General features: G+C 37.6%; 1 protein-coding gene across 4 annotated transcripts in view; it reads left to right on the top strand.

The window, feature by feature from the left end:
• Positions 1 to 17,595, top strand: part of SUCO (SUN domain containing ossification factor) — an 88,577-nt gene extending 70,982 nt beyond the window's left edge. For all 4 annotated transcript variants that reach the window (XM_039485505.1, XM_039485504.1, XM_039485503.1 and 1 more), the window contains 8 exons: positions 1,248 to 1,347; positions 2,647 to 3,819; positions 5,174 to 5,261; positions 6,993 to 7,097; positions 10,440 to 10,594; positions 11,286 to 11,377; positions 14,972 to 15,027; positions 15,574 to 17,595. In XM_039485505.1, coding sequence (XP_039341439.1) covers positions 1,248 to 1,347; positions 2,647 to 3,819; positions 5,174 to 5,261; positions 6,993 to 7,097; positions 10,440 to 10,594; positions 11,286 to 11,377; positions 14,972 to 15,027; positions 15,574 to 16,020 — 2,216 coding nt within the window. In that variant the 3' untranslated portion in view covers positions 16,021 to 17,595. The remainder of the gene's footprint in view (positions 1 to 1,247; positions 1,348 to 2,646; positions 3,820 to 5,173; positions 5,262 to 6,992; positions 7,098 to 10,439; positions 10,595 to 11,285; positions 11,378 to 14,971; positions 15,028 to 15,573) is intronic.
• The last annotated feature ends 425 nt before the right edge of the window (positions 17,596 to 18,020 follow it).

The raw sequence follows: 18,020 nt of genomic DNA, 5'->3' as shown, positions 1-18,020 counted from the left end.
GCAGGGCCTGGAGCTCTCTCCCTCTCTGGGAGCCGGGGGCCTCTGAGAGCGGCGGGGGCCGGATACAAAGCCCTGAGGGACCGGATCTGGGTGATCTAGACACCCAGCGGTTGCTAAACAGGCATTTTGATGGGTGGCTCAAGGATGCCATACCAGTTTACAGCTTCTTAGTGCTTGATCCCTGCCTACTTCAGACCAATGGGTCTTAAGTTCTGTGCAATTTCTTTGTACCCCTCCCTCCCCCTCTCTCTTCAGGGACCACACTCTCAAGGGTTTCCTCATCCAGTAGGTTGTCTCCTTTGAGCTGGAACCACAGAGGAGGCGCTGCAGTGTCTCGGGGGGAAGGGGTTCTATTCCTGTTTATTTCTAATCCTGAAAGCCAAGGGAGGTCTAATTTTAGACCTGCACCCCAACTCAACAGATATCTCAAAAAGCTACAGCTTTACATGGCCACCCTGGCTTCTGTTGTTCCCTCCCTCGATCCTGCTATGCAGCCCGTGATTTAAGGTGTGGCAATTTATTGAGATCACAGAAAATATCTGATTCATAGTGAAGCACTCTCGTTACCAGTTCACCATGTGGGTACCGCTGAGGGAAAATTTTCAAATGACTCTGTACAGCGTGTACACATACCAGGAATGGAATAAACGCGTGCAACACATTTTGAATAACAGTTACAGAAGACTAACTGTGTTTTCTCTCCTTTTCTGTGGTTTCTTTCCCCATACTGCTACCACCATAAACTCTCCCTCCTGACTAGGGAAAAGATGCTACTGTGATTTTCTGTGGCTATTACTGATGGATTAAATAGCATGGGGTTCTGCATACTGGTCCAGATATCTTTTGTTCTTTGTGTCAAAATCTGCCTGATGTGGTCTTTAGCCTGTAGCTTTCCACAACCTTAGTTATAGAGACTAAAAAGACTATCTTTCTTCTCCATAGAAATACTTCAGCACATCTTTCATATGCAAAACCACATCAACAGGTGTCCAATTCATCTAAGTGTAAACATAGAGAATCAGTATCTTGTTTTAGTGTAGTTCCTTTGTTAATGCTACTAAACAAATGTTTATAGGGAAAATAAATATGCCTGGTTAATGAGAATTCAGTTTTTTGAGCATACTGTATTAATGTTTCCTGTTTCCTCACCCATTTTTATGCTTCCTTCCTGTTGACTTCTGTTGTATTCATGGAGCTCTCAGGAAGCTTATATATTAATTTGATTGTGGTTCCACATACTTTAATAGGAAATAACAGTATGTCTGAAAATACCACTGTTGCTGCTGCCACTGCCACTTCAACAGATGCACCAAAACTGCCTGAACCAACCCTTCTTCCTTCACCAGAGTAAGTGATTTTGTGTGTTAAATTTAGTTCTAATGAGGTAGAGCTTGGCCATTACTTGAAATCTTCTGCATCAGACTGCTAGACTTCGGCCCTCGTTTTACTAGAAAACCCTAATGTAGACATACTTGCATTGGTTGAAACCTTGCCTATACAGGTACTTGGGCTTGACTTTAACATACTTGAGGTTCACGTCTTTCATATTTGTTGATAGTTTTCAGAATGTAGTTACTGTGTATTGCAATAGTCTTCACTGCATGAAAGTATATGTGTAAATTACTACTTGCTTGACTCAATGAAACCAGTGTATTGTACTTTTTTTTTTTTAAACAGGAAGTCAAAAGTTCTGGGTCAAACTGTTTTTTGTGACCACTGAAACAGTTGAACAAAACCATAGGGCTGTGATTAGATTGTTTTACAAACAATGGACAATATTCTTAGAAAATACAAAAACTGTAAAAATTCAGTCCAGAGGGAGTAGGCAACACATTAGACTAATTCACTTTCTTTTTTTCTGGTCCCTGGGTTCGTATCTTAGCTTGTCACAAGTGAATTGCACTCCATACATGTGTGTCATGTTGGCTTTTGTTGCAAAGAAACTTGTATATTTTGGAGGCTAGGAAGGCTGTTGAGAGTTTTTTTTTAATTTTTGAATATTAAGGAATTTAATACTTCCTTGGCATATAGACACTTCAGATCAGACTCTAGGCAACTTATTCTTCGTCCTTTAATTACAACAATTTGGAATTGAGGTCTGCTTTGGAACCAAGCCTGGATTTCTTCTCCTCCTCTTTCTTCCCAGCCCTTAGTCAAGTTTCTCTGGATCTGATTTCTGCTCTGCCTTATTTTTGCATGGTACCTCTACTCAGTCCCATGTAGAACTGGCTCTAATAGGGAAGACTAGGTTCTGTGCAATTGATATGCTGTTCTATGGGTCTCTGGTTTGAGGAACAAAACTAGAAAATATGTATCCTGATACATGAAAATAAATGTAGTGATCTCCAAATTGACATTTGTCCATGGTACAAAGCCACTATGTGATTTGGCACAGTTCTCAATTTTTGTTCAAGAGAAGCTTATGTCTGGAATAGTCAGGGAAAGTAAACCAAGTTAGGATTGAGATGTATTGTAGAGATAAATCAGTGATTTATTTAATTGTAATGGCTCCTGCTTATACTATTTCTGACATTTATTACCTGATATTAGTCTTTCCTGAGCATCACTTTCATGCATTCTTTTTTTACAACTACCACCATATCCTACAAATCTATAGCCTGTGTTTATTTTAACTTCTGTTTGTAGGCTTGTAACTACAGAGCTACCACAAGTAGATAAGGAACAATTAGTCCTGGAATTAACAAAGGAGAGCCCCATTGTTCAGCTAGTTCAAGAGTATGAAGAGGAGGCAAGTCAGTCAACGGTGACCCTGCTGCCTAGTGATGAACAAGAGGAAGAAACATCAACATGGTTTGAATCTGAGACAGAAATCTATTGCTGTGAGCTGGTGACGGTTTGTTGTATTTCTAGCTTTTCAGAATATCTCTATAAGTGGTGTTCAGCTGCAGAAGCTGTTCATCGACAACGTAGCAAAACTTCTGAGAGCAAGCAAGGGGATTACTCTGTTACCATTCAGCATTCACAACCAGTTCCAACAGAATCTTCAAATGTTTCAATAGATGAGTCTCTGCCTGAGAAACTAGACGGTGAAATTACAGGGAGAGTACCTGGATCTACTATTGCAAGTGACTTAAGCAGTGTACTCCATGAGGATATCACTAACCAGACTATAGATTCTATTGAATTGGAACCCAGTCATCCTCAGACTGTCTCTCAATCTCTCCCCTTAGAAGTTACTTCTGAAATTAAGCCATTATCTACAATGGAGGTCTCCTTGGAGCCTACAAAACATGAGGCAGCACAGTTAACTTCCCAGATAATTCCCCAAGAGGATACTGTTGAGATACATACTGAAGCAGAAAAGAAAGCTGAGAGTTCTGTTTCTGAGAAACATTCTGTGGTCTCTGAAACAAACGTTGTCAGTGAATTCAAGGAGATCAGCACAAGAGACACAGATTCTGTCCAAATCCTCTCAAAACCTACAGAGACTATACCACAGCCTGAATATACAATGGCAACAGTAGGTGATGTTGGGGAAGCAAAAGTGAGTGCTTCAGAAATGCAGAAGCAAGTACTGTCTCCTGTGGTAGAATCTTCTGCATCAACTGAAATAAAATATGATGAGCAAACAACTGAAGAAGCTTTTCTAGCTATTCCTGTTTCTGGTGGACAGCAGAGAATGGCTACAGATTTCTATGCTGAATTGCAGAATTCCACAGATCTAGGTTATACTAATGGAAATCTTGTTCATGGATCTAATCAAAAGGAGTCTGTATTTATGAGACTTAATAATCGTATTAAAGCCCTGGAAGTAAACATGTCTCTCAGCAGCCGCTATTTAGAAGAACTTAGTCAAAGGTAAGTCTCCGAATAAATTATGAAAATCTACCTTTATCATGTCTAAAATGTGTTTAACACGACACAGCTGATTAGAAAAATCTGTAGGCAACATGCTAACATGTATTTGAGTAACTGATCAGCAATGTAAAGTTTTTTTTGTTTTTTTCAGACAATTGAGCAATAACTGACCATTGGTAGAAGCTGCCAAAAGTTTAGATTTCTGTATCTGAATTTTTCCCTATGTATTTCAAGCTGCCACTGAATTTTATATTCTACTGCAGAATACACAGTGCTCCGTTTTTAAAGAGTGTATGTATTGCCTGAGGATGTGCACTAAGCCTTCTGCAAACCTTCCAGAGTAGGATTTGATCCTGCTGCCTCTTCAGTCAGTTGCAGAAGCATCCAGGCCTTAGTAATTTCCCTTACTAAGTGTGACAGTCTATGGTGGCATGTAATTCCTTTTGGTTAATACAGTAATGTTAAACTCCTATGTTTGTGTTTTAAAAAGAGATGGATAGGGAGGGGAACACAACCTGCAGATTTTAATGAAGTTAGTATAACTATTCAATAGTAGTTATTTTTGATGCATGTATGGGAGTAAAGGTTGGTAAATCTTCTTGTCATACACTAATTACATAATCCTTTCTTAGTAAAGGCTGTAGTTGTAAATGTTTGCATTGCTTCTTTTTTCTGCTGCCTCAACACTGAAAGCTTTTTGCAATGCATTCACTCTAATGTATGAAGGGTGAATGCACTGCAGGGGGGAGGGATAGCTCAGTGGTTTGAGCATTGGCCTGCTAAACCCAGGGTTGTGAGTTCAGTCCTTGAGGGGGCCACTTAGGGATCTGGGGCAAAATCAGTACTTGGTCCTGCTAGTGAAGGCAGGGGGCTGGACTCAATGACCTTTCAGAATCCCTTCCAGTTCTATGAGATAGGTATATCTCCATATATTATATTGTAGCTCCCATAACCATGCTTACTGACCCCAATCTTCTGCTTAGTGCTATTTAATGCTGCTTCCTGTGAGTCACTATTAATCAGCACCAACAGTAAGTAGCAGAAGCACCTTCCCACTCCAAATATTTCTGGCATACAGCCCATTGCTAACTCTTTTAATATTAAAATAGGCTTTAATTTGGCTCCTAAAAATGTTTTTAAAAAATTATCTGAGAATTAAACAAATAAAGACAGGAAAACAGCAAAGTTGTTCCAGACGGTGGGAAACTTCAAAGGAGAGGGGTTTTCTCCCTAAAACTGGTGAGAATGTGGGCGAGAGCAGAGAGGAAGTTAGTACTAGATGAATAGAGGAAGGTGCTGTGGTGACAGTCTGTGAAATTGTAGTCTTTAATATGGAACCCAATTCATTTTATAGGTACCGAAAGCAAATGGAAGAAATGCAGAAGGCTTTCAATAAGACTATAGTAAAGCTTCAGAATACTTCAAGAATAGCAGAAGAGCAGGTACGAATTGCTTCTGTTTAAAAGTAGGTGACAGTGTATCTTAACGAAGAGATTCTCAAGAACGTGTAAAAGCTTACAAGGACAATGTCAGTATTTTTAAACTTTGTTTAGTGACTGGACTGAGCACGAATCTTTAGAAATAGTCATGTTTTGTTACTCTAAAACAGTTATGTAAAAGCTGCAGATTTGATATTTTTCTATTTAATGTCCTCCCATTTTTCATCTTGTATTTATTCTGTAATTAATTTTTAGATTTCTTTTTCTGTAAATTAATGGGAAGCTCAGACTCTTTTCCCTTCCACCTTAATTTCTTAAATTTACTTTTCAAGAAAAATAAATGACTGGTATAAGTAGTCTGAAGGCGATGGATAAGATTTTCCAGAAGGGCCTCCAAGTCCCATTTTAAAAAATTATTTAAGCACTTCTGCTTCTAAATCACATAAGCATTTTTGAAAATTTTATCTTGTTTATATACAGATCCGTACCTGATCACTTGCTTCTTTTGGACTCTTATTTTCAATCCTTATAAATGTAGGTCACCCCACTTTGAAAAGGACTGAATTGACAGATGCTGTGAGAGGTGTTTGAGGGGCTGGGAACCCCCTGTAGATAGTCATGGTTGCATAAGAGTTTCAAATCCAACTCCATGCTTTCAGTAATTTAAAGCTTCTGAAACTTATTTGAGCTGAAATCTTCCAGGCTGGGTCTTGGTCCAAAAGTCACATTTCTTTTTAGAAAGTTTAAGCAAAAGTTTTGTTTGCTACACTGATGCCTTCAGAAAGCACAATACACAAGGAAGGTGGATGAAAAACAGTATACTGGGAAGTCCTATATATCAGCCACTTTAGACAAGGTTTTGCCTCAGACTTGTATTTTTGTAATTTTTTTACATATGCCGTACCTTCCTTAATATATTTAGAGGGTGCAAATTGAAACTGCTTGAGCATGCTTTAAATTGATTCAGTAGTCTTCCTACCCCAAATGTACTAATGTAGTTTGCAGAGCAATTGGCAATGCAAGGTAATCGAAGCAATTAGACTTCAAACACAAGGTTTTTTTTAAACATCCTATTTCCACTAGGTCCTTAAGCATTTTAAGTATCATCTTGTCAAAATGTAGTTCTTGACAAGTGACTTATGAGGAACAGGATTTATATTGCTATGGTAACTGTTGAAATTCAGGGGGAAAATTAAGAGTTCTAAATAACGTATCACAGGTATTATTGAATTCAGACTTTCACTGGAAGTCTTTCAACTACTGCTATTTGAACACATGTTAAATCCCATTTAATGAACTTATCATAAATAAGATACATTGGTTTCATTTTTGTTATGCACTTTAGAGAAGGGAATAGTTAGAAATCATAGTGGGGTGTATTGGTATAGTATTACATAAGATTATTAGATGCAGTTAGTCTTAGAACTGCTAAAGATTTTCAATAAAGCTTTTCATGCAGAAATCTGACGCAGCTAAAATGTTGCTTTTACTCCGTTTCAAGTGCTGTGTAGAGATTAGCTTTCTGCATTATAGAATAAAATCTCCTAACTACTGTAAGTGTTTTCTTTGTATTTAGTCAGCATGTAAATGAATTTTTCATAAGCCTATGGCTATGTAGTGTCTGTTGCCTTTGTGGATAAAATGGAATTATAATTTGATAAATAGTATGGTGCATGTTAGCAGAATCCCACATACTGAACTATGTGGGGATAAACCAACTTTTTTTAAACACAGGATCAGCGGCAAACAGAAGCCATCCAACTGCTACAAGCACAGCTGACCAACATGACACAGCTAGTTTCCAATCTGTCAAGAACTGTGGTTGAACTAAAACATGAGGTAATTCGAATTTAACAATATGGCATGAGACACTTCTTTGTATAAAATGTTTCTTGGGTTGTTGGTGGCTGAGTTTTGCAGGGGTAAAACTTAATCTGCAAGGAGATGCAGGTAGCATTGCTTTCAGCCCCCTCTGGCTGCCAGCCAAGTATTTAGTCAGTGTGAGTTTCTTGGTTGCAGCAGGACTGCTAATAAAATAGCTGCTGAAATATGGGGAAAGGGGGCTGGAGGAGTATAGAATGTAGTAATGGGTGGAAGATTAGGTAATAGGTTGACCTAATACCTGGAGTTCACGCCTTAATGGTGAGGGCTTTTGGTCAAGTGAAGTGGAGAAGCAGTTGCTCACACTCTGATGCATGGTGCCTCCAACTAAAGTGAGACTAGGCAGCTAATATTTAAATCTTTGTCTTGATGAATACCAACAGATTCAAAGAAAGAAAACAAAAGTAATTAAAAGCCATTTAATAAAAATGTCATAACTAAACTTAAAACCAACACTATCTATTCATTTGTAGTTATTGAGTATCAAGTCATTGATTTGCAGGATCAAAAGAATGAAAGGGACTTTCAGAAGTACGTGTGGTAATTCTTAAATCTGCATAGAGACAACTGGAAAAGTGTGTGTTTACCGTTTCATCATAGTGCTGCTAAGGATAAATAAAAGACTAATTTCAGCTTCAAGGCAAATGAACAAGAAGATAGAGAGGAAATAACCGTTTACAGTTATTCTCCAATCTTTGCCAAGAATTCAGGATTATTAATTATTCTATAGATTCCCATAAATTATAGTGAAGTAGAATTACTGGGCCACATATAAAGTTTCTGTAATGGACCGAAGGAAAAAGTTGAAATTCCATGGAACATCCCTCAAAGATATTTGTTTAATATCAACAGTCTTCAAGGGCCATATTGCCACAGCTGTGGTCAACAGAGGCACTTGAGCAGGATCCCTGTCATTAAAGAGTGGGAACAGCAGGCAGGACATTCTGTGAAGGCTTCAAGATACTGGAACTTGCTTCAATCCCCAGGGTCCAAAATAGCTTGAGATTGGTGAATTTCTGCGCATGCTGCCAAAGACATCTTTTAAGGTGTTTGGAAAGGGCTGGGAGTGTTTCCAAAAACAATAAAGGAATAGAAAGGAGTTTCTGTAAGTGGCTGGCTGGCAGTGTTCCTATTAAAATGATTACTTTAATGCTTTTGGGGTTTTATTGTCTCAAGGTGTCTAGAGCCTTGGATAGGCATCTTTTTATATTTTAAATCTAAAGAAATATAGTTTAAAATAAAATGCATACTGCTTTTTTCTGATTAGCTGATGACATTTGGCTTTAGGTAGCTGTGCATTCAGTTGGTTGGGAATTGTGAAATAGCTCATTATGCTTTTAATATAGTGTGAATGGCTTAGCACAAAACTCTAAAAACATTTTTTAAAATAAACATGGAAAGGGTAATTAGAGCTAGAGCTCTTCCCCCTCCCCCCAAAAAAACCCCAACCCAGCTGGAATAATTCCCCCTTGAAAGTTACTTTGATTGTAAAGTAATGCCCTTGGATTTCAGTGTTTTGGTACGATAATAGCAGGCTTAATAAAGTTTGTCAGCCAGTGATCTTCAGAATCAAGCACTATTTTTAATATGTATATATTAAAAAAAAAAATCCTCCCACATAGATGAGGCATGGTAAGGTACATGCCCCTTTAAAGTTGAGTGACCTTTTAAGAGATCGGTTTTATATAAAATAAGATTAACCAGGTTCCATGGAGTAGAACAGTTTTTCTTCAGAGAAGATAGTTTCATATTAAAAATGTTCTTACATATCTTAATTTAGGTTTCAGATACATATTTTTATATGCTCTTCATGGGAGAAACTATAACTCCATCTTTTTAGAAATCACCTAACCTACTATGAGTTCTATTACAATTTTTGAAAAATAAGATTTGTTTAGGATAGAAAATAGTGTACATTTCTGTTAATGGGAAGTCGTTGCAATCCAGGCAGTGAACTCCAATATCTCTTCAAAGTTGTCATGAAATTCATAAGAACATAAGAGCGGCCACGCTGGGTCAGACCAAAGAGCTGTCTAGCCCAATATCCTGTCTTCCGACAGTGGCCAATGCCACTTGTCCTAGAGGGAATGAACAGAACAGATAATCATCAATTGATCGATCCCTGTCACCCATTCCCAGCTTCTGGCAAACAGAGGCTAGGGACACCATCCCTGCCCACCCTGGCTAATAGCCATTGATGGACCTATCCTCCATGAATTTATCTAGTTCTTTTTTTGAACCCTGTTATAGTCTTGACCTTCACAACATCCTCTGGCAAAGAGTTCCACAGGTTGACTGTGAATTGTGTGGAAAAAATACTTCCTATTGTTTGTTTTAAGCCTTCTGCCTATTAATTTCATTTGACGGCCCCTAGTTCTTGTGTTCCGAGTAGGAGTAAATAACACTTCTTTATTTACTTCCTTCACACCAGTCATGATTTATAGACTTATCATATCCCCCCTTAGTCATCTCTTCTGAGCTGAAAAGTCTCAGGTTTATTAATCTCTCCTAATACGGAAGCTGTTCCATACTTTTTCTGAATCATTTCCAATTCCAATATATCTTTTTTTGAGATGGGGTGACCACATCTGCACACAGTATTCAAGATGTGGGAATACCATGGATTTCTATAGAGGCAATATGATATTTTCTGTCTTATTATCTATCCCTTTTCAATGATTCCCAATGTTCTGTTTGCTTTTTTGATTGCCACTGCACACTGAGTGAATGTTTTGAGAGAACTATCCACAGTGACTCCAAGATCTTTCTTGAGTGGTAACAGCTAATTTAGACCCCATCATTTTATATGTATAGTTTAGATTATATTTTCCTTAGCATTTTGGTTGCCAGCATTTACTTGTTGACATCCTGGCAGTTGCCAAACATCTAATAAAGGCACATTGAGGAAATATTTTAAGGCCATTTATGAATGTGAATGTGTTTGAACATGTCTTTAATGCAGCTGAACTTTTATCTGATCTTAATGCTGTAAAATGTACTTTGAAAATGCTGGGTATACTGGCTTTAATGGCTGTCAAACTTCACTGGCAGATACACTTACAGCATATTAAATGCCAGGACTTGACCTGTTGGCTATATAGCAGACACTTAACTTTGAGAAATGGATATTATGAAGTGAAACAGGAAAAAAATCCCTGGAGTTGATTTGAAAACTGATCTATTCATTAAAGTTTACATGAAGCTGAACATGTTCATGATGTAACTGCTAGCTCCATTGTATTTAAACTCCTCTTATTTAATCTTTAGTTTTTATAAATAAAAAATCCAATTATTTTTCAGGTGTCTGACCGACAAAGCTATCTTGTGATCTCTTTGGTTCTCTGTGTCATCCTGGGTTTGATGCTTTGTATGCAGCGTTGCAGAAATACATCTCAGTTCAATGAAGATTACCTCTCAAAAATCCCCAAAAGTAATCACTACCCAAGCCCCAAAAGGTAATCTCTGACATTTTAATCAATTCTTACAACTTTATATTTACACTTTATCTAGCATTTGATAGTTGCTCACTTACTCTATTTCCATCCAGTTGAATGATGTTTGTCCATTTTCATTATACCAGTCTGTTTTCTGTACATTCAGAAGTTTGGGTTCTGATAAGCAAAAGGCATACCCTTTAACATCTAGACTTCTATAGAAGAATAGTTCCTGTGAAGGAGTTTATACAAAGTAGTGCCTTTTATTTGCAATAGGGTCTAACATCACTAATGTAGGAATGGGATCAGATCCTGGATATGGAGAGAGCACTGCATCTTACTCTCCAGCAGCTTTCTTTGGCCATCAGAAAGTCAAAGTCCAGAGCAGTTTTGGGAAACCTTGCCATGGGGAAGGCTTGCTGCAGTGTGAAGGTGTAACACTGACCGTCCGGTTGCAGGCGGGCGGGATCGAACCTGGAACGTCTGGAGCTAAATGCATGAGCTAAAAGCCACATGGCCCTTAACTAAGGCTGTAGAGCAGACTCATTGATCGATCTCTCTGTCAGTGGTCTTGGTGCCATGAGATGAGACAGATCACCACACCCAGGAGGTGTGCGGGTTACAAAAATATAAGGAGTGGTAATGGGGGAAGTTAGTGTCTCCCAAGAGTACTCTGGGAAATGGAACTTTATTGTGTTTTTTGTCATTACAGATGTTTTTCCTCCTATGATGATATGAATCTGAAAAGAAGAACTTCTTTTCCACTTGTCAGGTCCCAATCTTTTCAACTAACTAGCAAAGAAGGTATGTTTCATGTACAGCTAATTCCTCCTAGTGGTGGTTGTAAAGTCTGTACCATATGAGTAATGCATTGTAGATGTATGATCATGTAGTTTGTAAACCAGTTTCAAAAAAGGTAATCCAGAAGCACTCTACTTGTTGTACACTACTGAAGTCTATCACTGTGTACACTGGGAAATTCTGAATTGAAGTAGTTCAGTGTTTTTTTTATAGTCTCTAAAACAGAAATTTATAAAAGGTCTCTGAGTTGAGTGCAGAAAATCAAAATCATTTAGGGTTACTACAGTGGAATTAACAGAAGCTTTCATTTGAAATAGAAATCTTAGAACGTTTTACAAACAAACAAAATGCCAACTACACAAGGTCAGCCACCTCAGGAGTAAAAGCACTTTATTTTTAATATTTTAAAAGCAAACAGTAATGCAAAACAGACTATTTAGGAAAGAGGAGAATAGCAAGCCATTGAAACTGCAGGGAAACTTTAGATGGGCAAAATGTAATAAAGTTGGAATTTGGTTTAGACACAGGGTCTAACACTCTTACAGAAATACTTTGATATCTATAAAGATAAATAGGCAGGACTTTGGTTTTAATATCTCCTCCACCTTTGTACATTTGGGGCATTAGTTCAAAACTGACTGAGCGCATGCACCGTTTGAAGCCTCTAGCACAGTAATCCATTGGCCTGACCTTGTTTAGCTAGAAAGCGGGGGTCAGAGTGCTATTTGATACTACTGCACTATATGCTCACTTTAACATAAGACTCCTCAGCAAGCCAAAAAATTAACTCCTTAATCTTGGAACTTTTAAAAAGAAATAGAAGGAATGCTGCATGCTTTACCAAAAAAAAAAAGGAGGGGGGGGAGAGAGAGAGAGAAACCTTTTTGGCATGAGTTTCACAGCTGAATTTGGACTTTCAGAAGTAGACAAGCCTATTCTTTAAGGCAGTCATGGAACATTTTTTTCCTGTAAACCCTGAAATATACTACTTACGTTTTTGCTGTTCTAGATTAACATTGAGTTGGATTTCCATTTTTGGTAGCGAGGGGATACTCTGATACCAGACTAGTTAAAAAAAATTCTCATTTGTTCGTTTTTCTACATCAGCATAGATATTGGCCAGCAACTATATTTCCAGTCTTTTTTTTTTTTTTTTTTTTTAAATCCCCCATTTTAGTGTACATGAACCTGTGTGGAAACTACTTCCTGCTTCAGGAGTAAATCAGAGTCCACTAGGCAATCACCAAGCCTTGAAAATAATCAAGTGGGGGTAGAAATCCGTCATTACAGAGCTGAATTCTTACTCTAAATTAAATGGAGAGCACCTTTATGTTTGGGAGTCTTAAGAAACTAGGTTCATTTGGGAGTCTTAAGAAACTAGTATTGTCAACATTGAAAAACGAATTGTTGTTCAAAGAATATTGCCAAATATTTGTAAACGAAATGAGGGCACAGAGTATGTAAACTAACCTCCTATATAAAACCTGTGCGTAATTATAGACAACTTGAATTTGAGTATTGTTATACCTAGTGCCTAAATGCTATGGTGGAAGCTTAATTTTTTTCTCGAAGTTCAAGATTTTCTGAAATGTGAGCCTAAATGTAAGGTCCTAAATAAGTTAGTACACAGCAGGTCCCATTCAATCCATACTTCATCAGAAATGTGCACTTGCAGTACTCCATACTCTGCACAGAAGAATGTGTGGTGTTAAATCAGGCATCTGGTTGAGTTTATATAAACTGGGGGATACTAAATTCAAAAAAGGTAATGTTCTGAGAGATTGCTATTGATTAATTTTAATCTCTTGGTGTTTCTAGTAAACTTGAACTCCCTTTATGCATGGCTTTGCTAGCTAGCCTTTTAGTCTGTTATACAGCAATGTATACACAAAAATAAGAGTGTTATTTCCATTCTTTTGGAGACCCTTGACATTAAGTATACATTTACAAACCCCTCCTTTACTCCCCACCGGCAATGGCAAGCAAAAATATTGTAAACGTGTTTTTTTAATAAGTTCAATAATATAATATTAAATACCAAGGACTCTGCTGTAGTTAGATTTACACTTCTTATCTCCTAAATTTGGGGTCACTGTCTTTAAGGGGCTAATATCATCTGCCCCTAGCTGTGGAATCTGCTGGTATGTTGCTATTTTTGGAGGATCCCTTCCCCAGATCATGCATCTTCACTTGTTAGCACTCTAGAAGCAGGGGGAATTAGAATAATATGGCTTAGTTATGAGCTAAGAGGAACTCTGGAAGGAAAAACCTGAGCCTGACAGAATGTTGACCTTAACTTTAATTTACACCTGTCAGTATCCACAACTCTCTATGCACTGGCATGTTTACAGTTTGTGTGTGTATCTGAAAAAAATAAATCCAATATAAAATATAGCATTCTATAATACGTTGATTTTTGTAACAACCCTGAAGGAGTTTAGGTTCCGAAAACATTTCCCTCAATGTTTTGGGGGCCCAACTTGAGACCATTTTAAAAGATCATAACTCGGTGGTGCTGAACACTTGTCTTAAAGTGGCACAAACTGAGTGACCAAAATATTAAGGCATCCAAATTCACTAGTGACTTTGCCTCTTTCTCAGATGAAATCTTTTTTCCAGCTTTCATGTTAAAGGAAAATGGAATCCAATTTCCTCAGATCAGCGCCCTACTAAAATAAATGAAGTGCTGCTAATTGCTAATTAACCAAGAAGTTATGCTTTTTTTTCCCCTTTGTGCTTATGGTATGAGCAAAATCACTTCAGATTTTTTTTCTACCTGTGTAAGCCAAAAGAAACCACACACAAAAAAGTGAGTGAATTTCAAAAGTGTAGTTATGGAGACCACCTAACACCCAAATTACTTTCTTTACTAATATCCTACGTGTTTGGTGTTCTACACCTTTGTTCTTGGAAGTGTGATAATAAAAATTCTGAAGACATGGTATGCTGCTGACGTGTCAGTCTGTTTCTTACAGCCCTAGGTACACATTGCGATGCCTCCAATTATATCCTGCTATAGACAGGCTTTTTGTTATGTAGCATTAACTCTTATTTGTGATGTAACCTTTTCCAAAATATTTCTGCAGATGAATCTTTAGTTATGTGGTCTTTCAGCACAAGCAAGTTTGTTTAATACTGAGCTTGTTCGGAAGATGATCAGTGAACTTCTAAGGAGAACTGTGCAAGGAAGCCAAAAAAAAAGCACTTTTATTTAATAAAGAAATGCTTAAATCTGCCCCAAATACAGGGTCCTTGAACACTCCCCTCTCTTCCCTCTGAAAATATATTCTGCAAATCTTGCTTATGGCCTAATCCCTCAAATGAGATCTGCAGTTGCAAAATTATATAATTGGGTAGAAATTAGCTACTCTGGAGATAAAACTTTATACTGAACATTTTGATGAGTTTACTTTCCATGCACATGCATCTTGTTAATATCTAATCCATAGTATTAAGATGTATGCATGGAAAGCAGAGTAATAGTCCTTGGGATGAGGAATGAGATCTCTTATATAGTTTCATGGTTTTAGAAATTAGCGTCTGTGGTTTCAGTTAAATGTTATTGTCCTTTCATATGTAGCCTTTCTTGTCTTATAGTGGATCCAGATGACTTCTACATTGTAGAACCTCTGAAGTTTTCACCAGAAAAAAAGGTATAGTAGCTTCCTTCCAGTTTTTGCAAGAAAAGTGTTTTGAAAATACTACCAGTAGATGGTGCTTTTGTTGGTCACTTACCTACAATCAGGCTTGAAAGAATTAGGTTTTTATTGGTAAATGTCAGTAAATACTGACTTCACCATACACACACAAGCTGCTGATAAACATTTACATCAATGATAATAAAAATTTACAGATAGGCATAGTAAGAAAAATGCTGCCGGAGAACTTCAGTTTGATTTAAAGGTATTTACTTTTTGTATTTCGCCATGTGATGTTGATAGTTTGTTTTAACAGTTAAAGCTTTAACTTTTTGAATTTCAGCATCTACAATCATTAAATAATTCTGACCCCTCCCCCATAATTTACTGCAACTGTGAAAATTTAAATAAAAATTTAAAAATGCTTAAAAATAAACATCGGTATTAGCTATCAATTACAAGAGTTCTGCCAAGCCTATGTATGACCTACCAGTATTCATACTTGATATTATTTCCTGTTTGTGTTGCACAATCTAATTGTTTCCCCTTTTTCTGCTTTAGAAGAAACGTTGCAAATATAAAAGTGAAAAGATTGAGACTATCAAACCAGCATCAGAGCCTCTGCATCCATTAGCCAATGGGGAAATAAAAGGAAGGAAACCCTTTACGAACCAGAGAGATTTCTCTAATATTGGAGAGGTATATCACTCCTCATATAAAGGTCCGCCATCTGAAGGAAGCTCAGAAACCTCATCACAATCTGAGGAATCCTATTTTTGTGGCATTTCAGCATGCACAACTCTGTGCAATGGACAGACCCAAAAGACAAAAACTGAGAAGAGGGCTTTAAAACGAAGGAGGTCTAAGGTTCCAGACCAAGGGAAGTTCATAAAAACTCTAATACAGACTAAGACAGGGTCAATGCCAAGCCTGCATGACATAATCAAAGGAAACAAGGATATAACAGTAGGAACACTTGGTGTCACAGCAGTTTCTGGACAAATCTAAAACTAGTTGAACTTCTCATACAGGAGATTTTTTTGTTCATCTGAGAACAGTCTGTATCTTGTAAGAGAGTGGTGGGAGAAGAGATGAACTAACTGGAAAGTATTCAGAAATTATGGTTTCTGCCTTTTTTAAATAGATGGGATTGTGTCAATCTTGGTTATGAGTTTCAGCTTTACAAGGCTGACGACTTCCTATGTGGACAGCTTGGGGGTGGGAGGGATCGTTTTATAAAACTTTTTTCACAATTACTGGGGCAAAGATTGTTGAAGCCCTGTTTGTTGGGTGGAATAGGGATAAAAGCTTAATCCTCTTCCTTTAGCTTTGTTCCTATTTCTTGCACCTTCCCGTATTTATGTGCCTTTTGTCTATTTATAATGCCACTGGAAGAGGGAGAAAGATAAAACTGTCATTTGATTTCTTTTGTAACTTCTCTCGCTTTTTTGAGGATGCAACACTACAGTGCTGTAAAAGGACGTGTTGGCGTTCAGCTGGACTCAGTAATGTGGGCTGGATACTGTAGAAATACTAACATGGTAGACTTGCTGATTAGATCTCAGTTTTGAAAACTCACTTGGGGAAAATATCTTGTTAGAAGGAATTGTAATGCCATTAATTGCATTTTTAATCAATTTCAGATGTGTATTTTATTTAGACGCGTTACATTAATGACAGCTGTACAGTAACACTCGCTGTATGTGAAGGATCTCATACTGACAAACATGCCTTTGTTTCCCAGACCGACTTTCGGAATTCTCTGTTACAATATTTAACCAAAAAGGATTGATGCTTTATTTTGGTCACTCTGTTTTCTGTTCTAAGAATTTGGAAATTGGGGCCTATCTACAAGGAGAAATGTAAGGGTGACTAGGTACAGCTGAAGATATAACTATCCTAACCAGTGCTGGGTACAAGTGCACATGACAAATGAAAGTGAGTTTGCCAAGCCTTGATGAAGTCTAACAGCTCAAGTCTATTTAAAAGTGGATATTTCCATAAAGTTTGCTTTTGTATTGGCTAACACATGTGCAGTGTGTGTGTGTGTGTGTGTATGTTTTGGTACTTTCATATCTGAGTGTTTTTTATTTTGACCATGATTGTATATTTGGATAAAATAGAATGTGTGACTGCATAAAATGTTATGAATGTGTAGCTGAGTGAATGGGACAAAAGGTTATTCCTTTTTGAAAGGAGTTATAGGTTCATGTTGTAAAACTAAGTTAACTTATTAAGCACTTTTAGTGGTACCCTTTTTTAAACAGATCGAATGCCTTTTCTGGGTATTGTATGTAATGTGACTTATTTAAAGCCTTTGTTTTTGCTGCTTTCATGTTAGTTTATAAATACTTTAAAGTGATGTACTTTTTCAGTCGGTCTGCACAATTAGCCATTCAGAGCACATGGATCTGATTTATAGAACATGTAATTGGAAAAAGCTCCAAACAAGAATGAAGAAAAAATGTTTATACTATCTGAGTGCAGCATACAACATTGTGGAACAAGAATATGTAACTACAGAGCTGTAGTGCCATTAGAAACTGTGAATTTCCAAATAAATCTGAACACTTGTCTTATAAATTTAGTGGCATTTCTTTTCTTTTATAAATCACATGTTAATTGGTTGAAGCTCAAACTCATGAAGCAGTGTGGTTTCGTTCACAGGGCACTGGACTGTGGCCCTAGGAAACCTGGTTCTTTTTCGAGTGCTTGCTCAGGTCGATTCCATTCTAGGTGTGTGCGTGTCCACATGCACAGTTATCAGAGACTTTTGTCTTAGTGGTATCCGTAGGGCTGGCTGTGGCGCCCCTTTGAGTGCCATGCTCATGTGTCGGTATATTAGGCGCCGCCGATCCTATGCCCTCTCAGTTCCTTCTTACCACCCGTGATGGTGGGTTGGAGTGCCTTGTCTTGCCTTTAGCAAGAGCATTAGCAGTTCTTCATAGTCTTTTGTTCTACCTAATCTGTACATAGTTAATAGTAGTCAGAGGAGGAATGTAGACTGC

This window comes from Mauremys reevesii, linkage group 8 (assembly GCF_016161935.1).
Source record: "Mauremys reevesii isolate NIE-2019 linkage group 8, ASM1616193v1, whole genome shotgun sequence".
Lineage (NCBI taxonomy): Eukaryota > Metazoa > Chordata > Testudines > Geoemydidae > Mauremys > Mauremys reevesii.
The sequence above is the reverse complement of the archived record's forward strand: the minus strand, read 5'-3'. Positions and strand labels throughout refer to the sequence as shown.